The sequence below is a fragment of the Papio anubis genome, chromosome 12, assembly GCF_008728515.1.
Source record: "Papio anubis isolate 15944 chromosome 12, Panubis1.0, whole genome shotgun sequence".
NCBI classification, from domain to species: domain Eukaryota; kingdom Metazoa; phylum Chordata; class Mammalia; order Primates; family Cercopithecidae; genus Papio; species Papio anubis.
In genome coordinates this window covers 111,620,218-111,644,489 of record NC_044987.1, presented here as the reverse complement: position 1 = coordinate 111,644,489, position 24,272 = coordinate 111,620,218, and the positions used below count along the sequence as shown (strand labels likewise).

The window sequence follows — 24,272 nt, the reverse complement described above, 5'->3', positions numbered from 1 at the left end:
GGAGACCAAGGCAGGTGGATCACAAGGTCAGGAGTTGGAGACCGGCCTGGCCAACATGGCAAAACTCCATCTCTACTAAAAATACAAAAATTAGTTGTATATGGTGGCAGGTGCCTGTAATCCCAGCTACTCGGGAGGCTGAGGCAGGAGAATTGCTTGAACCTGGAGGTGGAGGTTGCAGTGAGCCAAGATCACACCATCGCACTCCAGCTTGGGTGACAAAAGCAGGACTCTGTCTCAAAAAAACAAAAACAAAAAACTGCTACTTTACTGTCCCCAAATGAAAACAGATTTGTTAGATGAGTCCTTAGCTAAGGAACATCAAACAATACAATCCACTGAGCCAACAGACAAGAAAGGGTGTGCCTGTCTTCACAGTGAGCAGTACACTGTGTCTTCATGGGTCGGAACTGATCCAGAGACGGGGCTCAGGAAGCCAGCAGAATAGAGAGTCACCATGGCCCACAGCATAGGCACACCTGCCTTGTCACCCTGCAGCCTCAGAGCACTGAGCAGAGAGGAATCCTGGTCCCTCTGTCTCAACTGCTGTCCAACAGGACAGATGCCCAGGGCTGCTGACATTTACCTTTAAGTGGCCAATGACGAACTTGTGGACGAGGTGGTTCCACTTGGGTTTCCTGTAGACAGACAGGTGGCCATAGTCGTGTTGCAGCCATCCAGCTTGGGCCTGGGGAGACAGGGTCACACAAGCTGTCACAGCCTCAGCAAACAGGCACCAGGCCTCTGTTAGCTGGCAGAGGTGAGGGTGTCACGCCTCACCTGAGAGGTAGCAAGGACAAAGGCTGTGATGAGGGTAGGAATCCAGCCATTGCCAAAGTAAAAGACAGTGAACCACGCGATGCTCTCCAAGGCAATGATGTGGGCCAGGAGGAGGAGGAAGAACACGTGGTTGGTCTTGAACAGGTTCATGTCCTCAGCTGTCTTCTTCAGGGCCCGGAAGTCCTCAATGATCTTCGACTGTTGACCAAGAGCACAGGGAAAGGATTCAGCCACCAGCCACTCTGGAGGGAACATATGTCTCGGGCTGCCATTTCAACAGCCAATGGACAACCCAGAGAAGCTGTGGCAAGAGGGGCCAAGCCACAAGCCTCCACCCTGCAGGAGTCCCTACAATAGGTGCTGTTGCCACATGCCCCACACAGCCCTGGGCCCTGTATATTTGTCACAGCTAGGTAAGAGTGACAGAAAAAGGCTTTGACTCAAAAGCTTGCATTTTGTACACCCTGTGTTCATAGCAGCTCTATTCACATGGGAAAAAAGGTAGAAACAACCTGAAGATCTCATGACGAATGAATGGATCCACACCACCTGGTCTATCCATGCAATGGAATATTACTCAGCCTTGAAAAGGGAGGAAATTCTGACACATGCTACAATGTGGGTGAACTTTGAAGACATCATGCTAAGGGAAACAGGCCAGTCACCAAAGGACAAATATTGTATGATTCCATATACAGGAGGTCCTTGGAGAGGTCAAATTCAGAGACAGAAAGTAGAATGGTGCCTGCCAGGGGCTGAGGGGTGGGAGAATGAGGAGTGAGTGTTTAATGGATGTGGAATTTCAATTTGGAGAAGATGAGAACTGATGGCGGTGATGGTTACCTAACAATGTAAATGTGCTTATTTAATGCCACTGAACTGTGCACTTCAAATGACTAAAATGGTTAACCACACTTTTTTAAAAAAGAAAAGTTTAATCCCAGCACTTTGGGTGGCTGAGGCGGGCAGATCACCTGAGGTCAGGAGTTTGAGACCAGCCTGGTCAACACGGTGAAACCCCATCTCTACTAAAAATACAAAAATTAGCCAGGCGTGGTGATAGGCGCCTGTAACCCCAGCTACTTGGGAGGCTGAGGCAGGAGCATGGCTTAAACCCGGAGGCAGAGGTTGTAGTGAGCTGAGACCGTGTCATTGCACTCCAGCCTGGGTAACAAGAGTGAAATTCCGTCTCAAAAAAAAAAAGAAAAAAAGAAAAGAAAAAGAAAAAGAAAACTTGCATTTTCCACCACCCAACAGAGCACCACTTGCTCTGTGCGCACTGTTGGGTCTTGAGGGGTTGAGTTGGGGCAACACAAACTAGTGCAGGAGGATGAGCTGAGGCAGGCAGGAGGGTGAGCTGAGGCAGGAGGGCGAGCTGAGGCAGGAAGGAGGGCGAGATGAGGTAGGAAGGAGGGCGAGATGAGGCAGGAAGGAGGGCGAGCTGAGGCAGGAAGGAGGGCGAGCTGAGGTAGGAAGGAGGGCGAGCTGAGGCAGGAAGGAGGGCGAGCTGAGGTAGGAAGGAGGGCGAGCTGAGGTAGGAAGGAGGGCGAGCTGAGGTAGGAAGGAGGGGGCTGTGAGCCCCGGGCACATGGAGCCAGGGAGGCGAAGTAGAATCAAGGAGTGCCCTGGGAACACAATGGCATTGCGAGAAAGAAGGAACTTGGGACAAGAGGCAGGGGCAGGGCTGGACAGGGAGGAGAGTGGATAATAGGAGAGGAGCGGTACCCACAGGGCATGACCAGGGTGCTATGAAAGGTGGTTCTGGTGGCACATGGTGGGAGCCTGGGTGCTAAGTGGTGCAGGATCTGCAGCACAAAGGGAGAGCAATGGACAGAGCCAAGGAGCAAGGCCATGGAGGAGGGAGCTACAGGGCAGGACAAGCAAAGCTGGGTAAGCTGCAGGCCAGGAGGTGCCGGGGGGTGAGAGTGGGAGATGGACTTGCAAAGGAGGCAGGAGGGGACAAGCATGGGTTGGCATGGGTACAGGGCAGGTGATCTCATATACCATGGAGGGAAATGTGAGAGTAGGGGCATTGGCCTCTGGAGGACCCGCAGGGTGGCCTGCAGCTCATCAGGAAAGCCAGAGGCAATGGGGGCAGTGGGGGACTGGCCAAGAGTCCAGGCCAGGAGAGACCCTGGTCCTGGCCTGGCTCTGCTAAGCAGAGGGGTCCAGCCCAGGCTGGCAACAAGAGGAGGAAGGGCTCGCTGAGGCCAGAGTGGGACCTCCATGACCACCCTGGTCATGCCCTGTGGGTACCACTCCTCTCCTTGTAACCACTCTCCTCCCCGTCCTGCCCTGCCCCTGCCTCCTGTCCCAAGTTCCTTCTATACACTGCTCCACCATTTACATGGGGACTTCATTGTTGAACAAAACAGCCCGTGAAACCTCAGGGGTTGCTATTTTCACACGTCACTGTCCTGGAAACCCAGCACCCAGGAGAGTGTCTGACCTGCAGACGATGAAGCAATGACCAGGAAATGGCCATTCTTTCTCAAAGAGGTGCTCCCAGACCCCAAAGCCACTCTTGTCATTAAATGACATTTTTTAGTGTTTCTGTCCTGTCTTTCCCCTAGATTGTCATCTGGCACCTTTCTGGAAAGGGATGGAGGAGAATGAAAGTGAAACTGGCTAGAAGAGAGGAGACGCCACTAGCTGTTGTCAAATCCCAGCTCCCAGGGAAGCTCTGAGGCCCTCCCTGACCACAGGTGATCCACAGTGGCTCCTCCAGGACAAAAGCACCCCTGCCTGCCCCAGCCCCAGTTACCGGTCCTGGGGTGAGGGGAGCCTCTCTCAGACTCCCAGCCACCCCCAGCCTCTTCTCCACCTCCACCCAGGTTGCAAGCCCGACTCACGTTCTTGCCGTGGTCCTGGCTAGGCTCTTCTGGGGCCAGCTCACCAATCAGCAGGGGTTTCAAGAATTTGCCCACGAATTTCAGGTCAGGGTGGAAGGCGCGGAAGGCATCCTGGAGAGCAGAGGGCAGTGGTGAGGCTGAGACCCGACCTCTGTCTGCTCTCGGGCCCCAAGGAGGACAGTGCTCAACCAGCAGCAGCTCCATGTGTGCACCCAGACACCAAACAGGGTCTCCTGTGATCTGGCCCCAAATGCTGTCTCCAGCATTTTTCCAGGACAGAGCCCTTAGTGCCCAATGCCAACAGCAATAGCCACCTGGACTTCTGTGCCGGCACAGGCATGCTAAACTCCCCAGGGGTTTGTGGATAGCTGTACAGGCTGCCTTTGGGCAAGTCAGGAAATGGTGACCCTCCAGGAAGGCGCACCAGGAAGACATGGGGCTCAGGGAGGACTTGAGCCTCAACTGCGTGAGCTGAGTGCCTTGCATGGTGCACAAACTGCACCACCCACCACCTCTTGTAAGTTCCTCACCTTCATATCCAGGGTTATCGATGAAAAGAACAAGACCAAATACTACCATGGCATTGGAAATGTGCTCAGATAAAGTAAACAAAAAATAAACACAGAGTTATGTAAAAAGCATTCCTGAAAAAAAGCCTGGGATGATCTAGGCTATTATTATACATGTTAAGATAGCTGGATTATGCCTTGCTTTATTTTCATTACTTTCCGAACTCTAACACTGCTATAATGATAAACGTTTTAATCTTTTTTTCCCCAATTATAACGTAAAAATGTGCTGAGTTTTGGTCAAGTTAGAAAAGGCACAGCAGAATAAAGAGGAAAATAAATATCACCCAGAAAGTGATCATTATTGCTAATATGTTAGCAGTTTTCCTTCCAGCTTTTTTCTATACACATTATGCATATTACATTAATTATCTCATAAAAAATCTAGCATTTCTATTAGGGATGAGCTGGCACCAGGCGCGCCTGAGGGGATGCAATAGAATGTCCCAGTGGTGAACACTGTTTAATCTGCATCAAGTCAAGCTTCCAGACATTGGTAGGATTGGCAAACCAGTCAAGCTCCACCATGAGAAACAATCAGAAAAATCAATATAGCTGGGAAAAAAAATACAGGTTTGTGGGGGGAAAAAAAAAAAGTATGGAAGCATGGTCTAGATTAAAAGAGACTAAAATGATATAAAAACTGCAACTTTTGTTCAGTCGCAGTGGCTCACACCTGTAATCCCAGCACTTTGGGAGGCAGAGGCAGGGGGATCACTTGAGGCCAGGAGTTCAAGACCAGCCTGAGTAACATAGCAAGACCCGTCTCTATAAAAATAAACAAAATTAGCCAGGTGTGGTGACCTGCACCAATAACCCCAGCTACTCAGGAGGCTGAGGCAGGAAGATACAGTAAGTAATGATGGTGCCACTGCACTCCAGTCTGGGCAAGAGAGTGAGACCCTGCCTCAAAAAACGAACAGGCCAGGCACAGTGGCTCATGCCTGTAATCCCAGCACTTTGGGAGGCCGAGACAGGGATCACCTGAGGTTAGGAGTTTGAGATCAGCCTGGGCAAAATGGTGATATACCGTCTCTACTAAAAATACAAAAATTTGTCAGGCATGGTGGCGCACGCATGTAATCCCAGCTACTCAGGAGGCTGAGGCACAAGAATCCCTTAAAACCAGGAGGCGGAGGTTGCAGTGAGCCAAGATTGCACCACTGCACTCCAGCCTGGGTGACAGAGTGAGACTCTGTCTCAAAAAACAAACAACATCCTGCAATTCTTTAATGTGAAAGGCTCTCACTTGAAGGAAAAAATAAGTTATACAAGGGTTTTCGGGGGTTGAATGAGAAAACATGAATATGGACCAGATATTCGATCATATCAAGGAATTACTATTAATTTTCTTAAACGTGACAAAGGTACTGTGATTATGTTAGAGCATCTCTTCTTTTTTCCTTAGGAAATGATGAAGACCTTACGGATATGATCACATAATGACACAGCTTATTTTCAAAAGGAAACTGCACACGTGTAAAGAGGAAAAACGCGAAGGTGGCAAAATGTTAAGACTAGTGAATCTTGGTTGAGGATACACAGGTGTTTGCTTGCTCTTTCAACATTTCTGAATGTTGGGAAATTTTCAAAATTAAAAAGAAGAGGGGGCTGGGTGCGGTCATCTTAGCACTTTGGGAGTCCAAGGCGGCAGATTGCCTGAGGCCAGGAGTTTGAGACCAGCCTGGCCAACATGGTGAAACCCCGTCTCTACTAAAAATAACAACAAAAAAAAAATTCACCGGGCGTGGTAGCACACACCTGTAATCCCAGCTACTAGGGAGGTTGAGGCAGGGGAATTGCTTTAACCAGGGAGGTGGCAGGTTGCAGTGAGCCAAGATCATGCCATTGCACTCCAGCCTGCCGACAGAGAGAGACTCCATCTCAAAAAAAAAAAAAGAGTGTCATGGGGAGGTGGAGAAAGTGCTAACCACTCCTGGAAATCTTTTCACCCCCACATGTAAGGATCTCCTAAGGGTAACTGCCAGTCTCCCTTCATCTCTTTACTACATTCCTGGCATCAAGTCCTTTGCCTGGTCTTTGTTCTATTTGTGTCTAGAACAGACTGACAAAGCAACACTTCGTGCAGGAGAAAACTGGGCCCATGGTTTTTTAAAAAATGCCTACGACCCACTAGCCAAGCAGACAAGGGATAGTAGCAGGGGATCAGGTCAAGTGTATTTTCACGGAAAAGAGATGTGCTGTTCCAGGGCCCTGGGGACGCAGGGAAGAGGGCCGGGGGCAGGCAGGGAGGAGGCCCTGGGGGGCGAGGAGGGAGGAGCCCCGGGTTGCAGTGGTGACCAGCTTTGCCGGCTCTGGGTGGGGTGAGCAGTCCCCACCAGAGCCTCAGCCACCTCTGCAAAATAAGCAAGGCCCTGGGAGAGGCCTGGAGGAGCTGCCAAAGTCAGGGCCCAGGGCTGGGCCTGAAAAAGCCCCTTCATTGGTCCTCCTCACATCACACCACAGCCTTTGAGAAATGAACAGGAAGTCCCTGGTAAGGCAGTTTCCTAAGAAGCAGCTGCAGCGGCTGATAACTAATGGATGCCTCTTGTTTCACTGAAAGGCAAGATTCAGTGGCTTACAAATGGACTCATCTCTGCTCCTGCTGCCTCCCCAACACCCAAGACCTGCAGTCCAGGTTCCAGCTCCAAGGGAGCAGACAGATGACAGAGCCCTGCCTTGACCTGGGTTGCTCCTCAGCCATTTCCAGAAGGCTCACGGGCAGCCTCACCTCCCTGAGCCCAGGGGTAATAGGCGTGTGCCAGGCAGGGAGCCAGGAGTGTTGTTCATGTTACTCCCTTAGGCCTCAAGCCCCAACTTTTGAGATGAAGACGCAGGAAGCAAAGTCCTGGGCTCCAAGTGGCAGAGCCAGGATCAAATCCAGGTCCATCTGCCTTTAAGGACTCCTTTCTCACGTGCCACACGCTTCCTGCCATTTCAGAAAATCGAGCAGTCTGTTGGATCGGCTCCTTGCCCATGGTCAATGTGGCAGCTTTCCGAGCAGGCCTGGTGTGGACCACCCTTGAACATACCACGCTCCTTTCCACACCAGGGCCACCTCCACTCGGGACTCAGCCTCAATATCACCTCCAAGAGGCTTTTCCCAACATCACATCCAAAAGAGCTCTCCCAGCCCTGGGCCTTCCCTGGGTCAATGTCCTATTAGATCTTCATAGCAGTCATCAAGGTTCGTCATCAGACCGTGTGACGTGCCCACTTGTTTATGGCCTGTGTCCCCCGCTGGAGCATAAGCCCCAGTTGGGAAGGCCTGCACCTGTCTTGTTTGCTGCAATAATCCCATTGCCTGGAACGGGGCCTCATAAGATGGCTCACGAGGGAATGAATGGACCCAGGACCCCACAGCTGAACACACTCTGATATCATACTTTTCCACTGTGCAGTCATGATCAGACACTTGTCCTCTTCCGCGTTTCACACAACTTAGCTTCTGCCTCTGGAACACCAAAAGCCTTCTCCGGCATCCCCACGCTGGTGGTTGCTACAGCTGCCACCTGCTGAGGTGACGCAGGCGAGACACGGAGCCCCGGGAGTGGCTTGCATACATCAGCCACGAATCTTTACCAAACTTCGTGAGGCAGGTCCTTTTTTAGAGACAAAAAATGAGGCGTAGGTTGGCAGAGCCACCTGCCCACTATCACACTCGGGGATGAGCTGAGCAGAGTTTGAGTCACATGTGGCTACCTTGAGTGTTATCTGCTGTTCAGACAAAGGCTTCCTTCGACATGAGCATCCTGCTCCCTGAGAGTGGATTATTTTTTGTCTCTCACTTCCCATTGCATAAATGTGTCTCACACGCTGGCAGAAGGTTCCCAGCACCTGCTGGGTTACAGGAATGTCTGGCAGGTATAAGGCAGACCAGGATTCAAGGCAAGGGAGGGCCAACCCAAACATTGTCTTTGGACCAAGAATTGGAACCGCGCTCTATCCTTGTGTAACAGGAGAGAAGCCAGAGACTTTCCAGAAAGAGGACCTGGAACATGGGGAAGAGAAAGGATTGGCAAACAAGTGAAGAAAGCAGAGCTGCACACACCCGGCAGGGCAGGTGTGTGAGGTGGGGATGTCAGAACACCCAGATTCCGAAGTGCGTGTCACCCTTCGCTCTTTGCCAGTTCCTGCTTCTGCCGTCACCCAGCTCTGATGCCAGTCAACTTCTCCACAGGGATATTTTCCCTGCCCCTGCCCAACTCCAGGTACAACTCACAGTTGCTCGCCATCCACTGAGCACCTGGTGCCAGGATTTGTTTATGGCTGTGCTCATGTCCTCTGCTGAGCAAGGCTAATCTCTGATCGAATGCTGCACAACTGGGCACTTGGCCCAGGACTTGGAAAGTGCAGGACGGGCAAGCTCAGGGCATACAGTGCAGTAGGTGGCAGCCCTGTGGACCAGAACTTTACGGAACAAGTGATCTAAGAGTGTGGAGATGCACAGGAGGGACCCTCGCATTCTCCAGTGGAAATGAAGAGCAAGACAGGGACGTTGACTTCCTTTCCGCAGCAGAGAGATGCAGGCAGGGCAGGAAGCCCCTATGCCATGTCCCCTCCAAGAAAAGAAGAGGCTGGTAGGGCCGTGCTCTGTGGCCAAAGAGCCCTGCAGTGAGAGCCTCCCCCATAACACAGGGTCCACGCACTACCCTGAGGGCAGAAAGGCAGGGCTGTACAGGAGATAGGCCCCTGCAAAGGCAACCTGGGCATGAAGAAATTGGTGCCATTCACCACTTCCATCTCAGAACTGCTTCCTGGGGATGCTGAGGCTGCACCCACAGGAATTGGACGGCTCCCACCCAGATCTCAGCTGGGGAGACGGAGCTGCTCTCCAGGCCTGGGAATTCATAAGGCTGGGACTGGAACCCAGGTCCCCTGCCTCTAAATACTACAACCCTCCTGCCTTGTCCAAAGGAGGCCAGAGTTCCACTTTAGATCTGTTGCCTTTTCACAAGAACAACCTAAGAGCAGGTTGAAAGGTGGAACAAACCTCTGGTCTCTTCTCGCCTTCCCTTGATTCTAAGAGGTCACCAGTGCAGATCAGGCAGGAGTAGCTGCTGAGACAAGGGTTAGGGATGGGGGGTTGATGTCTGGAGGCAGAGGGTCCAGATCCAAGCACCAGCTTGACAGAGAGCAAGGGGAGCACATCCCGCAGCTTCAGGTCTCTGTCTGTGGATAATTCATCTTTGTGTCTGGGCCCAGCTCAGAGCTATGGAGACACTCAATTAATGTTTGATGAATTGTTGCTGAAGATGAACAGTTCTGCAGTGGTGGGACTGCTGTGAAAAGAGCAGACACACTCTTAGGGCGTGGGTGAGGGTTCATTTTGCCCACAGCAAGGAAAAGATGAGAGAAGCACCGCAGCAACAAAGGGAAGAGATCAGAGGTAGAAACAGGAAGAGAAGGAAGGTGAGCTGGGAAGACTTGAGGTCAGATCCTGATTTGAAGTCTGAGCACTGCCACTTGAGCCAGGTTTGATACCTCAGAGCAATGAGAGGTGCCTACGGGGCTGATCTGAGAATGAAATGAGGTGAAATACATGAATGTGCTTTGTAAGCTGCAAAAATCAAGCAACTTGTATTATTATAGGCAAGGCCAGGGTTTAACTTCTGTGGAAGGACCACGTAACAGTTGCCCCATCCTTCTAGGGAGATGGATCCTGACTACCTGGATATTTTCCTCTTCAGAAAAAAGAAAATGCCCTGTTGAGGCCCCCGATTGTCCCCCTGATCTTCCGAGATTGTCCCGAGAATGACTTTGACTTCTGACCTGTTTCCAGGCTGGTGTTAGGAATGACTGCACTGTGATGGGCTCAGAACATTGCCTGGGAATGTTCCAGGGAATCCAAACTGTCTTCTGATCAGTCTCTCCCCAGACTGTGCCTGGTCCATAAATTGTCACTCCGCTTGCTCTGGGGAACAAACCATCACCCAAAGGGGTAAAGCCACTTGCTCAACAGCCTAGACAAGGTGTCTCTGGATTTCAGTAGACTGTTTCTGCCTCTCTCTTTAGGTCCTCTTTCCACATGCCCCACCCACCCTATGCTGCTCAAGGCCTTTTTCCAACCTGGTCCTGGACAGTTTAAACAAAACAAAACAAAACAAAAAGAACCCAGCTGCTCACTCCACCATCACCATCATTCAATTCTGTATCCCCAGTTCGTGTATTTCATGCCCCAAAAGTCTTATTTTAGAAGACAGGAAGCTCTGGGGACAGGGATTGTTTTTACGTGTTGCTACACCAAATAAAGCTAGCATAGATTTAAATTTTTTCTTCCAAATTCCTCTTTGCATACTTTCCATTCTAGCTGTTTCATAATCCTTGTTCTTATTCTCGTTTGTCTGAAAACACCCCATTGCATTCATCTGGTGGTTACAGTTGCTGGGGTGCTTTGCCACAAATCAGATTCGTTGAAACAGGTACAGGTGTACCTTATAGATGAGGAGAGGTGGCTCAGTCAAGTGACAACACTCAGTGAATGAGCCCAGTAATGACATCTTTCTTCAATTCTAGATCTGTTTGCAGCCCAGGTTGGCTCTCACCTTAGCTTATGAGAGTAACAAAGCAACTAACATCCAAGATGCCAGGTTTATAGTCCATGAAAGTTATACAGAAAGCGCTGGAGCAGGACCAGAAATGAAGAGACTATTACGTTTTTATGAGACAGAGAAAAGGTCAGGGAAGGGTAGGGCATCCTAGTCCTCTGCTAGGAGAGATGTAAGCACTGATTTTTGGAGGGAACTCAGTGTTAAGGTCAGGTAAGCACTGAGAACATCCAGAACAAGGATGAAATAAATCGATGTGATATGGTAATTAAACCAGAAAGGTCAAGGCAATTGCCAGACTGAGCGTTCACGTAAGAAAATATGTTTAACAATACGGAATAATCAGACCAAATCCATTGTATTTGACTTTTCCTTCTGGAAAGCTTTTGGTGAGGGCCTGGACAGGGCAGGAACCTTCTACAATTTACCTATACAATTAGAAACAGACCAGTCCAAGTCCAGCAACATAGAGTGGAAAGATCCCAGCCAGGATCCAGAAGGTCCTTTACTTAGGAATTACCTTTACCCAACCTCCTCACTGGGTTGTGGAAAGGTGCAGGTGAGATAGCGCTGAAGGTATGTGAAACATACCCACCTAAGTTCTAAATAGCATCACAAACCCCCTGGGCTTAAGCAATGTCCATAAGCAAGTAAAACAGGATGGGGCTGGAAGCTGTAGGGAATTTCAATATCGCTGACCTTCCCAATCTTAGATAAGCCCTGGCCCGGCTGGCCCACACCACCTGTCCACTGTCCAGCTTGGATTATGGCGGCCTGGTCTGGCCTTCCCCTGGAGATGCAAGAGGTGGGGAAGGTAAGGGTTGGGGCTACGCAGCTTAGAGAGCAAAAGCCCACAAACAGTTCCGCATCCTAGACCTCCAGGTGGAATGATCTACTTCAAGTTCATCCCTCCTTTCTGCCTCTCTCCTATACACCTTCCCCAATTTCTCTATCCCATCAGACCTTTTTTCTCTGCAGCCTATTCACTACCACCAAGAGCCGCCCTTTCTTCTCTCCTTGCCTCTGCTCTTTTCCCTCGAGCCCATTCGAATCCATGGGATACCAGCTGCACCTTTAATAAACGCCAGGATTTCAGACTGGGGTCCCCGGTGCGGATAGCTGGTGCAGGGTAATCACTGAGCCATGCATTTGGTGCGGGTAAGGTGGGCAGCCCTGGCTCCAGAGAGCTACCTTTAGGAGTGCAAGATGAGGAAAGGGCGTTCTTGGCAGGATTTAGAAACAGAGAGCCATTGAATTGAACGCCCGAGAGTAACCTCGAGTGCAGATGGACCTGTTGCCAAGCCAGTCTAGCGCTGCTAAATCCACCGGCTCAAGGCCTCACTCGACCTGGGCTTTGCAAACCCCAGCCCGTTCTCCATCCACCAATCCCCGACGCCGGTCCCCAAGAAGGTCGACTCGAGCTTGGGGTGAGTCTAGATAATCCCTGGAGCGTGGGAACCCGAGCTATTGGGCGGTTTTTCCCAGGCGGCCACTGAGGGCCTTCTTAGACAAGAGTCCCAGCAGGAGCGATCCCCGGCCGGGGACGAGCTTTCCTTCTCGCCACCTAGTCTGGATGGAGAGTGCTGGACAAGCGCAGAGTCCCACACCTGGCTGCCTGCGCTCCCGCTCCTTTCAGCGGCGCGCAGGGGCGGCCATCTTCCACGGTGGGGGCGCCAGAGCCGTCGGGCCCGAGCGCCCCACTTGGAGAGTCCCGGCCTCCGGGCAAACCCCACTGAAGGCGAGGACGCGTGGGTCCCGGCGCGCGCGGTAGATGCTGCCCTGTTCTCCACCACTGGGACTTTCACCGCAGCGCCGCCTCCCGGGGTCCCAGATCCGGTCTCCACCCCAGTCGGCCCAGAGGAGGAGGAGGATTGGGGCGGGGGTACGAGTGCGATAGATGCACTTTCCTTCCCTACAGGACGTCCCAAGCTCCATTCAGCGCCGGAGGTCTGTTTGGCGCCCGGGGAGCCAGGGCTCCTGACTCCGCCTGCAGCAGAGAAGGGTGGCTGGGGCGCCCCCAGACCCTTACCGTTGCATCTTCTCCAGCGTAGTGCCCGATGACCCGTTGGCCCCCCGGGTGCTGGGTGGACCATTTGGTGATGTTGTAAACCTTGCGGTCAATGACCAGCCACCTGTCGGTGCGCAGGTTATGCTTCTGAATCTCCTCCCAGCTGAAGGTGGGCATCGGCACCTCGCGCTCGGCGGCCCCCTCGCCCTGGTTACCCCCCTTCCCCATGCTGCCTGCCTATTGTGACGCCCGGTGCACTGAGGCCTCCCCGCGCCGGCTGCTCGCTGCACAGACGGCTGCCTCCCAGCCGGTGTGTGCAGCCCGGGCCCTCTTCGCTTTCGGCTTTTGTCTTCTCCTACTCCTCCCACCGCGCCCCCTCCCCCAGCCTCCTCGTCTGCGCTCGGGAGTGTCCCTGCCTTCCTGGCGGAGGATCCCTGGCTTCCCAGTGCCCCAAAGCGGTCCCCTTCCTCCGCCCCTCCCTCAGCCCGCCCGCTATGGACTTTTGCCTCCAGTAAAAACTCCCCGGGAGCTCAGGGCCTCGACACCTCCTCTGCCCGCCCCTCCGGCTCCCCCCGCCTCGGGTTCCTCATCCTCCCGCGTTCTCCGCCGCCCGGGTTTCCACAGCGATCAGCAGAGCGCCTGCACCAATCGGGTCGCGTCGCCCCGCCTGCCATTGGCCCAGGAGGATCTTTCGAAGGCCAGCGGGCTGGAGCGGCGGGTCCCCGGCTCCCCCGCCCTCCCGCGTGGAGTCGAGCCCTGCTGCGAGCCAGGCTACGTGTCCGACCTCCTCCCTCCCCCACGCTCCGGCCCCGGGCGCCGGAGGAGATCCCAGAGGAGATCCGGGTGGGAGCGATGAATGGGCTCCGCGCGCTCCAGGGCGCGTGCGCGCACGCCCGGCGCTCTGGGGTTTGCACCTGATGCCGGTACAAAGCCTGCGCGGCCACCAGGGTGCCAGCAAGCGGCCGGGCGGGCGGACTGGCGGGCTGCGGGGCACTCAACTCCAGGGCCGGCTTGGCTAGGTGACGCCCTTCCTTGGCGCGCGGCAGTCGAGACTCCAGTATCCCACATTGTCCGCACCATCCACATTCTGGCGCCTTCCTGCAACCTCCCTAGAGACACGAGCCGGCCTTGGGTTAGAGTGCTTTGAACCCTCTCATCAGACAGTCTTAGAAAAGAATTGCGGAACCTCTGCTCTGCTTTCTTGGGCTGGGCGTCATGGCTGCGGTGAGGGGGAAGGGAGGGGAAGGCAGAGGAAGGGGGCGACGAGGAACTGGCGCGGTCCTTGCCCTGGTCTCAGTAAGCTCAGTCTCTTTGGGAATCGTGGAAGCAGACGCATCACTGGGGAGTGATGTTGTACAGACTCCAGGAAATAAAGACCGCCGTATCAAAGGGATAGGGGGAGGGTTAGGATTTTTAGGCGTGGGGCGAGAGGCAGGCCCCTCAGACCCCAGCTGGATGAGTCGGCTTAGTGACGGCGTCCTGGGGAAATGGGCCTGACTGCATCCGGAGGGCTAACGGGACACGTGGGAAGTAAGCATGAACAGAGCAGGTGGGGTGCAAGAGGCTTGGGAATCAGGAGAGGAGTTACAGGGCCTTGATTTCAATGGGATTTACAGGTGCCTGTGTGCTAGCACCCCCTAATCATTAGATTCTCACCACAGGCTGACAGGTAAACAGGACCCATATTATGACATCTCACAGAGGCTGAGATTGAGAGAGGTGGTCAAACAGGCCCTATCTAAACTTCACACTGACGCAGGGGTGGTGGGGAGATCACTCTGCCCAACTGGTGGAGCCAGATGGGCTCCCTTTCCTCACATTTACACAGTCCCCAACCTCCCCCATCGCATTTCATGCTGGTGTAAGCCCTGAGCATCCCTCATTCACTCCACAAACTGCAGACATAAAGACAGCAAGGCCTCTCTGTCTTTGAATGGAAGCAGACATCCCAAACAAAAGCCTTCCGTACCAGATAAGAGAATGAAGCAAGACCTCCGGAGAGTACAGTGGCCTTGATATCTGTCAAAGGTTGATGGAAATGGAACCAAGAAAATTACTTTTTCAGAAATGGATTAACACACCGTATAGATAACTTCAATGAACATTTATAAAGGGTGTGGAGCTCCACGCAGGGAGTGATATCTGAAAGGCAGAACCACGGAGTATCTCAGAGAGGAGCCTTTGAAGGTTCAGGCCCTAAAAGGCAGCACGTGTGGGTAGCCTGTGTAGGGTGGCTGAGAAGTATGGACAGGCCAGGGCCTGGGGTCCCCAGTGGCTCCCAGCACAACACTAGCCAGGGTAGGTCCTGAAAACACATAAAAACGTTGTGTTGAAGACACGAATGAATGAATGAAGTTCAAAGAATGGCTCCGGTGAGACCAGCGGTAGATGGGGCTCAGATTGGGCAAAGCCCCAGCTGCCTCAGTAAGGGGTAAGAATGGAGGACTTGACCATGGAGGGGGCTTGGACATCCATAAAGCAGGTGTGCTATGATCAGATCCATAGTAGAGAGAGAACTTCAGAGGCTGGGGCTGGTCTGGGATGTAAGGGAGAAACTGGGGAACAGCAATGAGTTCAAAGATGAGGGCAGTGCTCAAGGAGAGGGGAGGGGAGGCCTGAATTAAGAGAGAACTTTAGGCCGGGCGCGGTGGCTCACGCCTGTAATTCCAGCACTTTGGGAGGCCGAGGCGGGTGGATCACGAGGTCAGGAGATTGAGACCATCCTGACTAACACAGTGAAACCCCACCTCTACTAAAAATACAAAAAAATTAGCCGGGCGCTGTGGCGGGCGCCTGTAGTCCCAGCTACTCAGGAGGCTGAGGCAGGAGAATGGCGTGAACCCAGGACGCGGAGCTTGCAGTGAGCTGAGATTGCGCCACTGCCCTCCAGCCTGGGCAACAGGGCGAGACTCCGTCTCAAAAAAAAAAAGATAGAACTTTAGGGGGCTGACCCCACACCGGACACTGCCATGTGCCTCCCTGCCCTCTAATTTTTTAATTTTTTGTACAGACAGTGTCTCATTATGTTGCCCAAGCTGGTCTTGAAATCCTGCTCTTGTCTTATTTCTTGCTCTCTCTACTTGGAGAGACTGATGAGACTGTCCAGAGACAGTCTGCCCAGAGAAAACCTCATAGTATCCATACAACCCCAAAGTCGCTTGGGAAAAGGGGTGATCTCAGAGCAGAACGAGGTTCCCATGGCTTCCTCCTGCCCCACAGAATCCTCCCACCCTCCATCCCCAAGCAGCACCAAGGACTGCAGCTTCCTGGGGATCTTGCCAGGACCTTGTTGTGACCATCGTACTGTACTTGATCAGGGACAAAAGAGACTGGCCTGGGTGGCTTGGAGCCCAGACTCTTTCAGGCAGCCAAGTGGGTGAAAGGCTGGGCTGGGTGGGGGTGGTGCTTTGGGAGACAGGGCCTGGTGCGCTGGAGCCCATGCCACCAGTCCCCACTGAATGGGTGAGGGAGGCTTTCCATCTTGTCCTCACAAGGAGTCTGAGGTCTGCTGGGGGACTCACAGGGTCATGGGAGCAAAGACACTGGCTGATTAGACGCAGAGTGAAAGTGAAAGGCATCCTTCAGCCACCCAGCAGCCAGCAGGGGAACGAGAGAGACTGTGACACTGACACGGAGCACCTGGTGGGCAAAGGACCAGCAGAATACCTTTCCTGGCCTCTTCCTTCTTTTCTTTCCTTGGATAATAAATCATGTTTATCAACCAATCGTTAAAAAATCTGAGTTGTGTCCTTCTCAAGCCATCACCCCTATCTATCGCAGTCAATTCATTGTCAAATTTTGTGAATGAATAGCTCTCTCTGGTTCTTTTTCTCCCTCCCTCCCTTCCTTCCTTCCTTTCTTCCTTCCTTCTTTCCTTCCTTCCAGTCAGGGTCTTGCTCTGTCACCCAGGGTGACTGCAGTAGCACAATCACAGCTCACTGCAGCCTCGACCTCCCAGGCTCAAGCGATCCTCCCACCTCAGCTTCCCTGGTAACTGGGACTACAGGCACGCACCATCATGCCTGGTTGATTTTTTAAGTTTTTGTAAACACAGGGTCTCGCTATGTTGCCCAGGCTGGTCTTGAACTTCTGGACTCAAAGAATCCTCCCACCTTGGCCTCCCAAAGTGTTGGTGTGAGCCACTGTGCCTGGCCTCTGGGTCTACTTTCCGTCCCATCCATTTCTCAAATCATTGCAGTCTTCTCTGATTCTAATAGTAAAGATAACCATCCTTCTGATGGGCTTATCAATTTAGGTGTGCAAAGGACTTTCAAATAATGGACAAAAGCATTTGCACGCTGTCCGGGGCTGAGGAAGCATTCAGTAGGTGGTGATTCTTATCCTTCTTCCTCCTAGCTTCATCCTCATGACAAGGCATAAGGTAGGTATTGTTACTGTGTCTTTCCAGATGAAGACATGGGCGCTCATGGAGATAAGTCTGGCCCCTCCATCTGCCCATGATAGATTGAGTCTTGAAACACAAACCCCAGACCCTGAAGGCAGCCCTCTTGGCCTGCTCCCATCAAGCCTTCTGGAACCCTTTCTGAAAGGTCAGCAAATCCAGCCGTGCCTTCTCAGACCTCTTCGAGGCATCCAGCGGGCTGATGTCCTGAAATGCCACGCTTTCAGATGGTTTCTTGTGGCCTAGAGAACTCAGTAGGGATGGGGGAGGAAGGAAAATGCACAGGAGAATTGCCACGGAAGCAGGGGCACCGCTTCTGCCCAGCCCTGATGGCTCCTGAAGACCCCTTGGGGAAAGAGCCCTATAACAGAAACTCAAAGACATAAACTCTAGTCCTGGCTCTGCAGCCACCCAGCTTTGAGATCAGTTTCATGTCCGGTCAAATCAGTTGATTAGATCAGATGCTAAGTTGTGGCCAGCTCCAACATCATAAATATGCGTAGATGTCATATATATAGATAGGTGAGGGAAGCATTTAACTTGCATCGTATCAATTTTAAAAGTGCTTTTTCTATCAGTTATTTCAAATGATTGTCACAATAGCCCTTTGAGGCAAGCAGGATGTGTATGTTTCTCTTTTTTACAAATGGGGAAACAGCATTGAACAGGTTAAATGAGTAGCCAGAAGTAAGCCTAGTTAGAGAACAGAGTATACTTTGGAATCAGACCTAAAAAGTCAAACTCCAATGACTTAACTTTGCAGAGCTTCAATTTCCCTGATGTAAAATGGGGATCATAAAGTACTGCCCACTTCTCCATATGTTGCCTTCTTTGGGTCACACCACGTTTGGGCACCAGCCGTGAGAGTCAGCCATGCTGCAAACCAAAGGCTGGGAGGTAGGGGCTGGACACTAGCTTGGTAAGACCCTGAGAGGGTCTCTCAACCTGAGACCCTCAACCCAAGAGGTTCTCTCAACCCTATCCCAGGCAAATTGTGGCCTCCTAATGCTGCATCTCTCAGCAAACACTAAGGTGAGAGGAGGGGGCCCAGACACAGTATAGGGGGACCACAGGGGGATCCCCCAGGATCCAGACTCTGAGACCCTTTGGAGCTCTTTGACCCAGTAAGCATCACCCTCCAATGCTTGCATTTGCTTGTGGTATTGGATCAGGTCTTATCATGCATATTTGTCTTGGCTGTTATCACTAAGGCACTGACCTCAGCTCTGAGAGAGGACAGATGTCTTCTGAGTCAAGTTGGTGTATGGCCAACTTTGAGAGGCTGGGGAGGGGCAGAGGAGATGCCACCAAGGAAAGAGAGCCTGTGGCAGCTAGGGGGGCAGCGCTGAAGCAGAGGGGGAATGTGGTCAAGGTGTCAGCAGGGCAGGAGCCCTCGAAAATACATAGCCGGAGGCACAGGCCAAGAGACCACAGGGTAGGAGTGCTGTACCTTGGGGCAGAGAGCAGCCTGGCAACTCTCTGGCTTTACCTTAAGACAGGGAAACTGAGGCCCAGAGATTGGCTTATCCAAAGTCACACAGAAGGAAATCTGAGAGGTTTCCTATTTCTAAGACTAGGATGGTCTAGACATCCGGATCCACCCTCTCACCAAAAACACATACAAAACCTCAATAAAATAAATAAAGCATCACTGAAATGCAGCAGTCACTGACCAATTGCTTCATCTGTGCAAAGGTTTTTCAGATTTGGCTGACCTCTCTCTCTGATGAGCTAATGTGCTAATGAGCAACATCCTTCACCTTTGGGTCCTGCCCCCAAGGGAGATGACACCCTACCCTAGCACCACCACTTAATGTCGTTGGCCATCTCCATCTGAAGGCCAAGTCGAGCAGGGGGAAACCAGATGACAGCGCACTGTGGTAAGAAGGATGCCACATGGGGACAGGATAGGCTCAAGTTCACTGCCCTGGTTCTGTCTGCTTGGCTTTTCTCTTTCTTGTAAAGAAAATGGTTTTGAGTAGATAGCCTCTAAATTCCTCTCTCATCTGTGATTCTGCTTTCTCCAAGGGTGGTAGATTGCTTCAAGCCCAAGGCACCACCTCCTTTGTTCCAAGGTGGCCAACCTTCGGCAGTCAGTGTGCGCAGGAGTCAGCCCGCTCCAGTGCTGGCTACTAGAAGGAACCTCCTGCAGTCTGGAGGTCTCTGAGTCATCTGGGAATCCTGTCTGGACAGGCACCGGCAGACTGGCAAACACTAGAGACCTTCCTGCCTGTAGGAGTCTGTCCCAGAGTCGGGAGTAAAAGAGGCTGCTGGTCTCACCTCTCCTCACCTCCTGTCCCAGGCCCTGACATTGGGTGTGGCACAGGGAGGGGCTTCCTCATCCATCTCTGCCATTGCTCTAAGCCCTCAGTGTCAAACCTACACCTCTCACGCCCTCAAAGAGATCCTCCAGGTCTGCCAAGTCAACTCCTCCCCCTAATTGTCTCAAAAGTGTATTTTCTCTCACCAGCCCTAGGCACTGCCCAGGTCCAGCCATCTGCATGTTCCTGCCAGAGTTCTGCACCCAGCATTTAAGAGCCTTGGTGGTCTGGCACCTACCTCACTTTCCTGGTTCTATTCTTTCCTCCAGTCATCCTTCCCTCTGGCCATGCAGGGTGGGTCCCCGTTTCCCACGAACGGCCATGGCCTGCCAGTCCTCCTGGCCCTTGGTCCATGCTCATCTCCTGGCCAGAGTGCCCTTCCCCACCTTGGCTGCCTGCAACTCCAGTTCCACCTTAAGATCCCCCTAGTGACTGGCCTCCACTGTGGCAAAGTCAGGAGTCCTCTCTTTTGGGCTCCCAAAGCACTTCTTATATACACAGCATCAAATTACGTGTGCATCTACCTCCACCAGCCAGCCTGGAAGTTCCCTGTGAGAAGAGGCGGAGTCTGATCAGCATGGAGTCTTTGGTGTGGGTCACGTGCTGGATGCTTATTAAACACATGTGGAATTCAACTCTAAAGAGAGCTCTGGGGAAAGTCTGAGCCACAGGCCTCACACCTGAGCAGTGGGTGTGTCCTCTGTGGTGACCCTGTGGCTGGGCTGAGCTTCCACTCCAGTAAAGCTGAGCTTCCGGAAGTAAACATGGTGCAGTGGAGCCCCCTCCACCCACCCCACATTACATTCCAGTTTTGCCTCTCAACTGCTTACTGCATGCCCCGGTACAAGTCATGTCATGCATTCATTCATTCATTCATTCATTCATTCATTCATGTGTTCGTTCAGCATTTAATGGGCATCGGGGTGGCTTCGTAGTGTGTCAACTTAGCTAAGCTGAACTACATTGCCCAGAATTCCCTTGCCCAGAGGGTCGTGGGTTGGGGTGGCGGGGGTGGCCAGGAGAAAAACGTGCACAAGATTTGGAAAGTGGAAGGGGAGCACAGCTGTTTTTGCTGTGCTCTGAGGCTGTGCAGGGCAGGCGCGCGGCGGCACCTCCCCCACGCTGTTACTGAACGCTGGCTTACCTTGTTGGCCCAGGGCAGCTGTGGGGCCTGCAGGTCATCCAGCTCCTGGACCAGGTGTGTGGCTCTGGAGTGAAAATCCCCAGTTTGTCCCTCAGGGCCCTGGCATCATGGAGATTGCAGGTGGTGAGAGCTAGATACCATTCCAGTTTGTTCTTTGTCTTTCCCCCTTCACATCCAGCCTCTCTCCCTGAGCCACACCAGCTGACCTCAGGCCCAGCAGAGACACAGAGATAACCCCTTACATAGATTAACCAACCAGCTCCCACCACTGAAGAGTTCTGAAACCTGGAGAAACTCCTTATTCTCTATGGCTCACTGGAGTTCAGCTTCTGATGGAACCCCAGTGGATCCTCTGTGACAGGCACCCTCCTTGTCCATGGAGATAGGAAAATAAGCAAGACATGACCTCCCTGGGCCTCAGGTTCCTCACTTTTACAATGAGGGTGGAGGGGCAATTGGATGATTCATCCCTGAAGTTCCCAGCTGCTCTGTCGAGGGTGTGATTGAACAAGCCCCCAAGTGAAAGGCACACGGAGCCACCGTTTGCACACCTATGGCTTAGGAAACTGCTACTCCCGGGACAGAACACCAAGAGTCCAGAAGCCACCCAGAGTCCGGGCACAGTGGCTCATACCTATAATCCCAGCACTTTGAGAGGCCGAGGCAGGCAGATCACCTAAGGTTGGGAATTCCAAACCTGCCTGGCCAACACGGTGAAACCCCGTCTCTACTAAAAATACAAAAATTAGCTAGGTGTGGTGGCAGGTGCCTGTAATTCCAGCTACTCAGGAGGCTGAAGCAGGAGAATCACCTGAACCTGGGAGGTGGAGGTTGCAGTGAGATCACACCACTGCACTCCACCCTGGGCAGCAAAGTCAGACTCCAAAAAAAAAAAAAAAAAAGAAGAAGCCACCCAGGAGCCAGGCTTTGATGACCTTGAGGCTGTGTCTGCCCCGGACTGAAGAGAGACCTTTGGGCTCTGACCACCTGTTAGTTTGGCCAAACAACCACTTGTTATTTTTCTTTCTGTTAATCCTGAGGTCAAAGACCTTCCATGCTCTGTGCAGGAAGTGGGAGGTTTGCAACCTCTACACTGTGCTTTTTAAACTATCAGTAGTGAAGGAATAGCTTATTAAAAAGAAAAATCCAATCTGTCACAGACTGACACTCATAAAATACAATAAAAGGCCGGGCGCGGTGGCTCAAGCCTGTAATCCCAGCACTTTGGGAGGCCGAGATGGGCGGATCACGAGGTCAGGAGATCGAGACCATCCTGGCGAACACAGTGAAACCCCGTCTCTACTAAGAAATAAAAAAAATAGCCGGGCGAGATGGCGGGCGCCTGTAGTCCCAGCTACTCGGGAGGCTGAGGCCGGAGAATGGCGTGAACCCGGGAGGCGGAGCTTGCAGTGAGCTGAGATCCGGCCACTGCACTCCAGCCTGGGCTACAGAGCGAGACTCAGTCTCAAAAAAAAAAAAAAAAAAATACAATAAAAACGAGTCATTAGAAAAATAAAATGAAAAAAAGAAATACCTGAACCCAGATTTTTTTTTTTTTTTGACAGAGTTTTGCTCTTGTTGCCCAGGTTGAAGTGCAGTGGCGTGATCTCAGCTCACCGCAACCTCCATCTCCTGGGTTCAAGCAATTCTCCTGCCTCAGCCTCACGGGTAGCTGAGATTACAGGTGTGTGCCACCACACCCGGCTAATTTTGTATTTTTAGTAGAGGCAGGGTTTCTCCAGGTTGGCCAGGCTGATCTCAAACTCCTGACTTCAGGTGATCCACCAGCCTTGGCCTCCCAAAGTGCTGGGATTCCAGGCATTGGCCACCATGCCCAGCCCCAGATTTTTTTTAAAATTAGAGCTAATAGGCATAAAATTACACCATCAAACTGCTAGAAACATTTCTAACTGCTTACTCCCAATTCCTGCACTTACCTCGTCATGAACTGGCCACGAACAATCTGTGGAAAGTGCTGACGTGTGGACCACACCCCAAGTAGGACGTACCGGGGGTGACCATGGCTCCCTGATGTGTAGGCACTGCGGGTGAGGTTTCTTGCATTCTGGTGCAGAACAAAGAACATAGGCCTTGGCCTCTTACCGAGTGACCTTGCTCCAAGACCAAACCTCTCTGGGTCTCCAGTTTGACATCTGTAAAGCGGGGCACTGGTGGACCGCTGGTGATGTAAGTGATAGCACATTGTACATGCTTTCCATCATGTGGTGAAGACCAGTTGAGTCTACACTGGGAACTGGCCGTGGCTGCTGATTGGTGGTTGGTAAAAGGGCTCTGCAAGGAACATATTTTGAGGGTCCTGGAAGCAGGGATGGAGAAGGATCATTGTCATATCTTTGTGAGACTAAGGAAGGCCACCCATGCTTTCTCCAGGCCCGGAGACACAGAAGGGGACAGAGCAGAGAAGGGAATGTGCCTCCTTTCTGGGAGATGCACAGCATAATTTGGGGCAGTGAGGTCTACAGGAACCTTATGCCTTTAGCGCATCAAAGCTTCTGCTACTTTGGGAATGTGCACAGGCTGGCAAGTATGGGGTTTTCTGCAGTGCTTGCTAGTGGGGACAGCCATAAGGCACGTTCTTAAAGGAGACCACAGTGGGCAGGTTGGTGAACCCAGATAAGATACTCTCTGCGGGCCCCCGTTATAACTGGGGGAGCCTTTAAACTACAGTATGCCTTCTCAGTGGGGCAGTATCACCCCCAGAGGGGTGAAAAAGTCTTGTTCTTTTAATATATGAAACACAGATATGCATACAACATGTAAACATATATGGCATATCTATGGCTTCAAAATTTCAAAGGGGGTGGTTGCAATTAAGGAGGAAAATGTCTAAAATGGCTTCTTAGGGGTAAAATAATGGAGAAAGCATTTAGACACACTAACCTAGAAGGTCTAAAGTCCTGCTCTTATGTGAACAGATGCAACAAGCCAGTGAAATTCATTCACAGGTGCCACTGTGAGCTCAATGGCTCCCTGCCGGGTTGCTAAGACCCAGGGATATCCAAATTGTGTTATTTGTAACAAAAAACCCCAAACTCCCGACTCCCTGCAAACAGGGACACCACAGGAGTCTGCAGTCTGTCCTCTGCCCACTGTGCTTCTGTACCAGGCTGGTCTCTTCCAAAGCCCCGATCTGTCCACAGGTTGCTCCTTGGCTTACTGTTATCTCTGAGTCATCTTAAGAAGCTACCAGTTCACTCCAGGCACTGAATGAGAGGATCCAGGAGGTTTAGTACAGATTGTGTTTAGCCCTAAGGAGTAAATCCCATCTCTGATTGTGTCAGCTTCCAGAACAGTACTCCAAGCCTATGGCTGTTCTGGACACATTCACTGAATGGGGATCTCTTCCCTTTCTGGCCCCTGTCTCAATGGTCCCCATAGAGAGCCTGGCAGCCGTGGCACCAGCGACCTTCTTTTCCCTCTCCACTCCTCTCTTGTAGCCTCCTGATGATCCTCCGGCTTCCACTCTTAGCCTGCTCCATTCAGTTTGAGTGACCTTAAAATATAGGTTGGGTCCTGTCATTTCCTGGCTTAAAACTTTCCCATTGTACTTAGAGTAGTCCTAATGCCTCACGTCAAGGCTGCTTGATGGTTTTGAAAAGTCAAGTTCTTTCCTGTTTCATGGCCCTT

General features: G+C 52.1%; 1 protein-coding gene and 1 long non-coding RNA gene across 4 annotated transcripts in view; one reads left to right on the top strand and one right to left on the bottom strand.

Annotated features, from left to right (window-relative positions):
• FADS2 (fatty acid desaturase 2) overlaps positions 1-12,985 on the bottom strand; it is a 37,416-nt gene extending 24,431 nt beyond the window's left edge. Inside the window, 4 exon segments of the mRNA NM_001145087.1 lie at positions 587-688; positions 781-978; positions 3,633-3,743; positions 12,779-12,985. Of these exon segments, the coding sequence (NP_001138559.1) occupies positions 587-688; positions 781-978; positions 3,633-3,743; positions 12,779-12,985 (618 nt within the window).
• Positions 12,986-13,608: 623 nt separating this feature from the next.
• LOC103877448 lies at positions 13,609-16,493 on the top strand. 3 transcript variants are annotated; one of them, XR_637146.4, is made up of 2 exons: positions 13,609-15,188; positions 16,281-16,493. It is a non-coding gene; the product is annotated as an uncharacterized LOC103877448 (long non-coding RNA). The 3 variants fall into 3 exon arrangements; XR_637147.4 differs by having other exon boundaries at positions 13,609-15,239; XR_004177571.1 differs by having other exon boundaries at positions 13,609-15,239; positions 16,252-16,493.
• Positions 16,494-24,272: the final 7,779 nt, after the last annotated feature.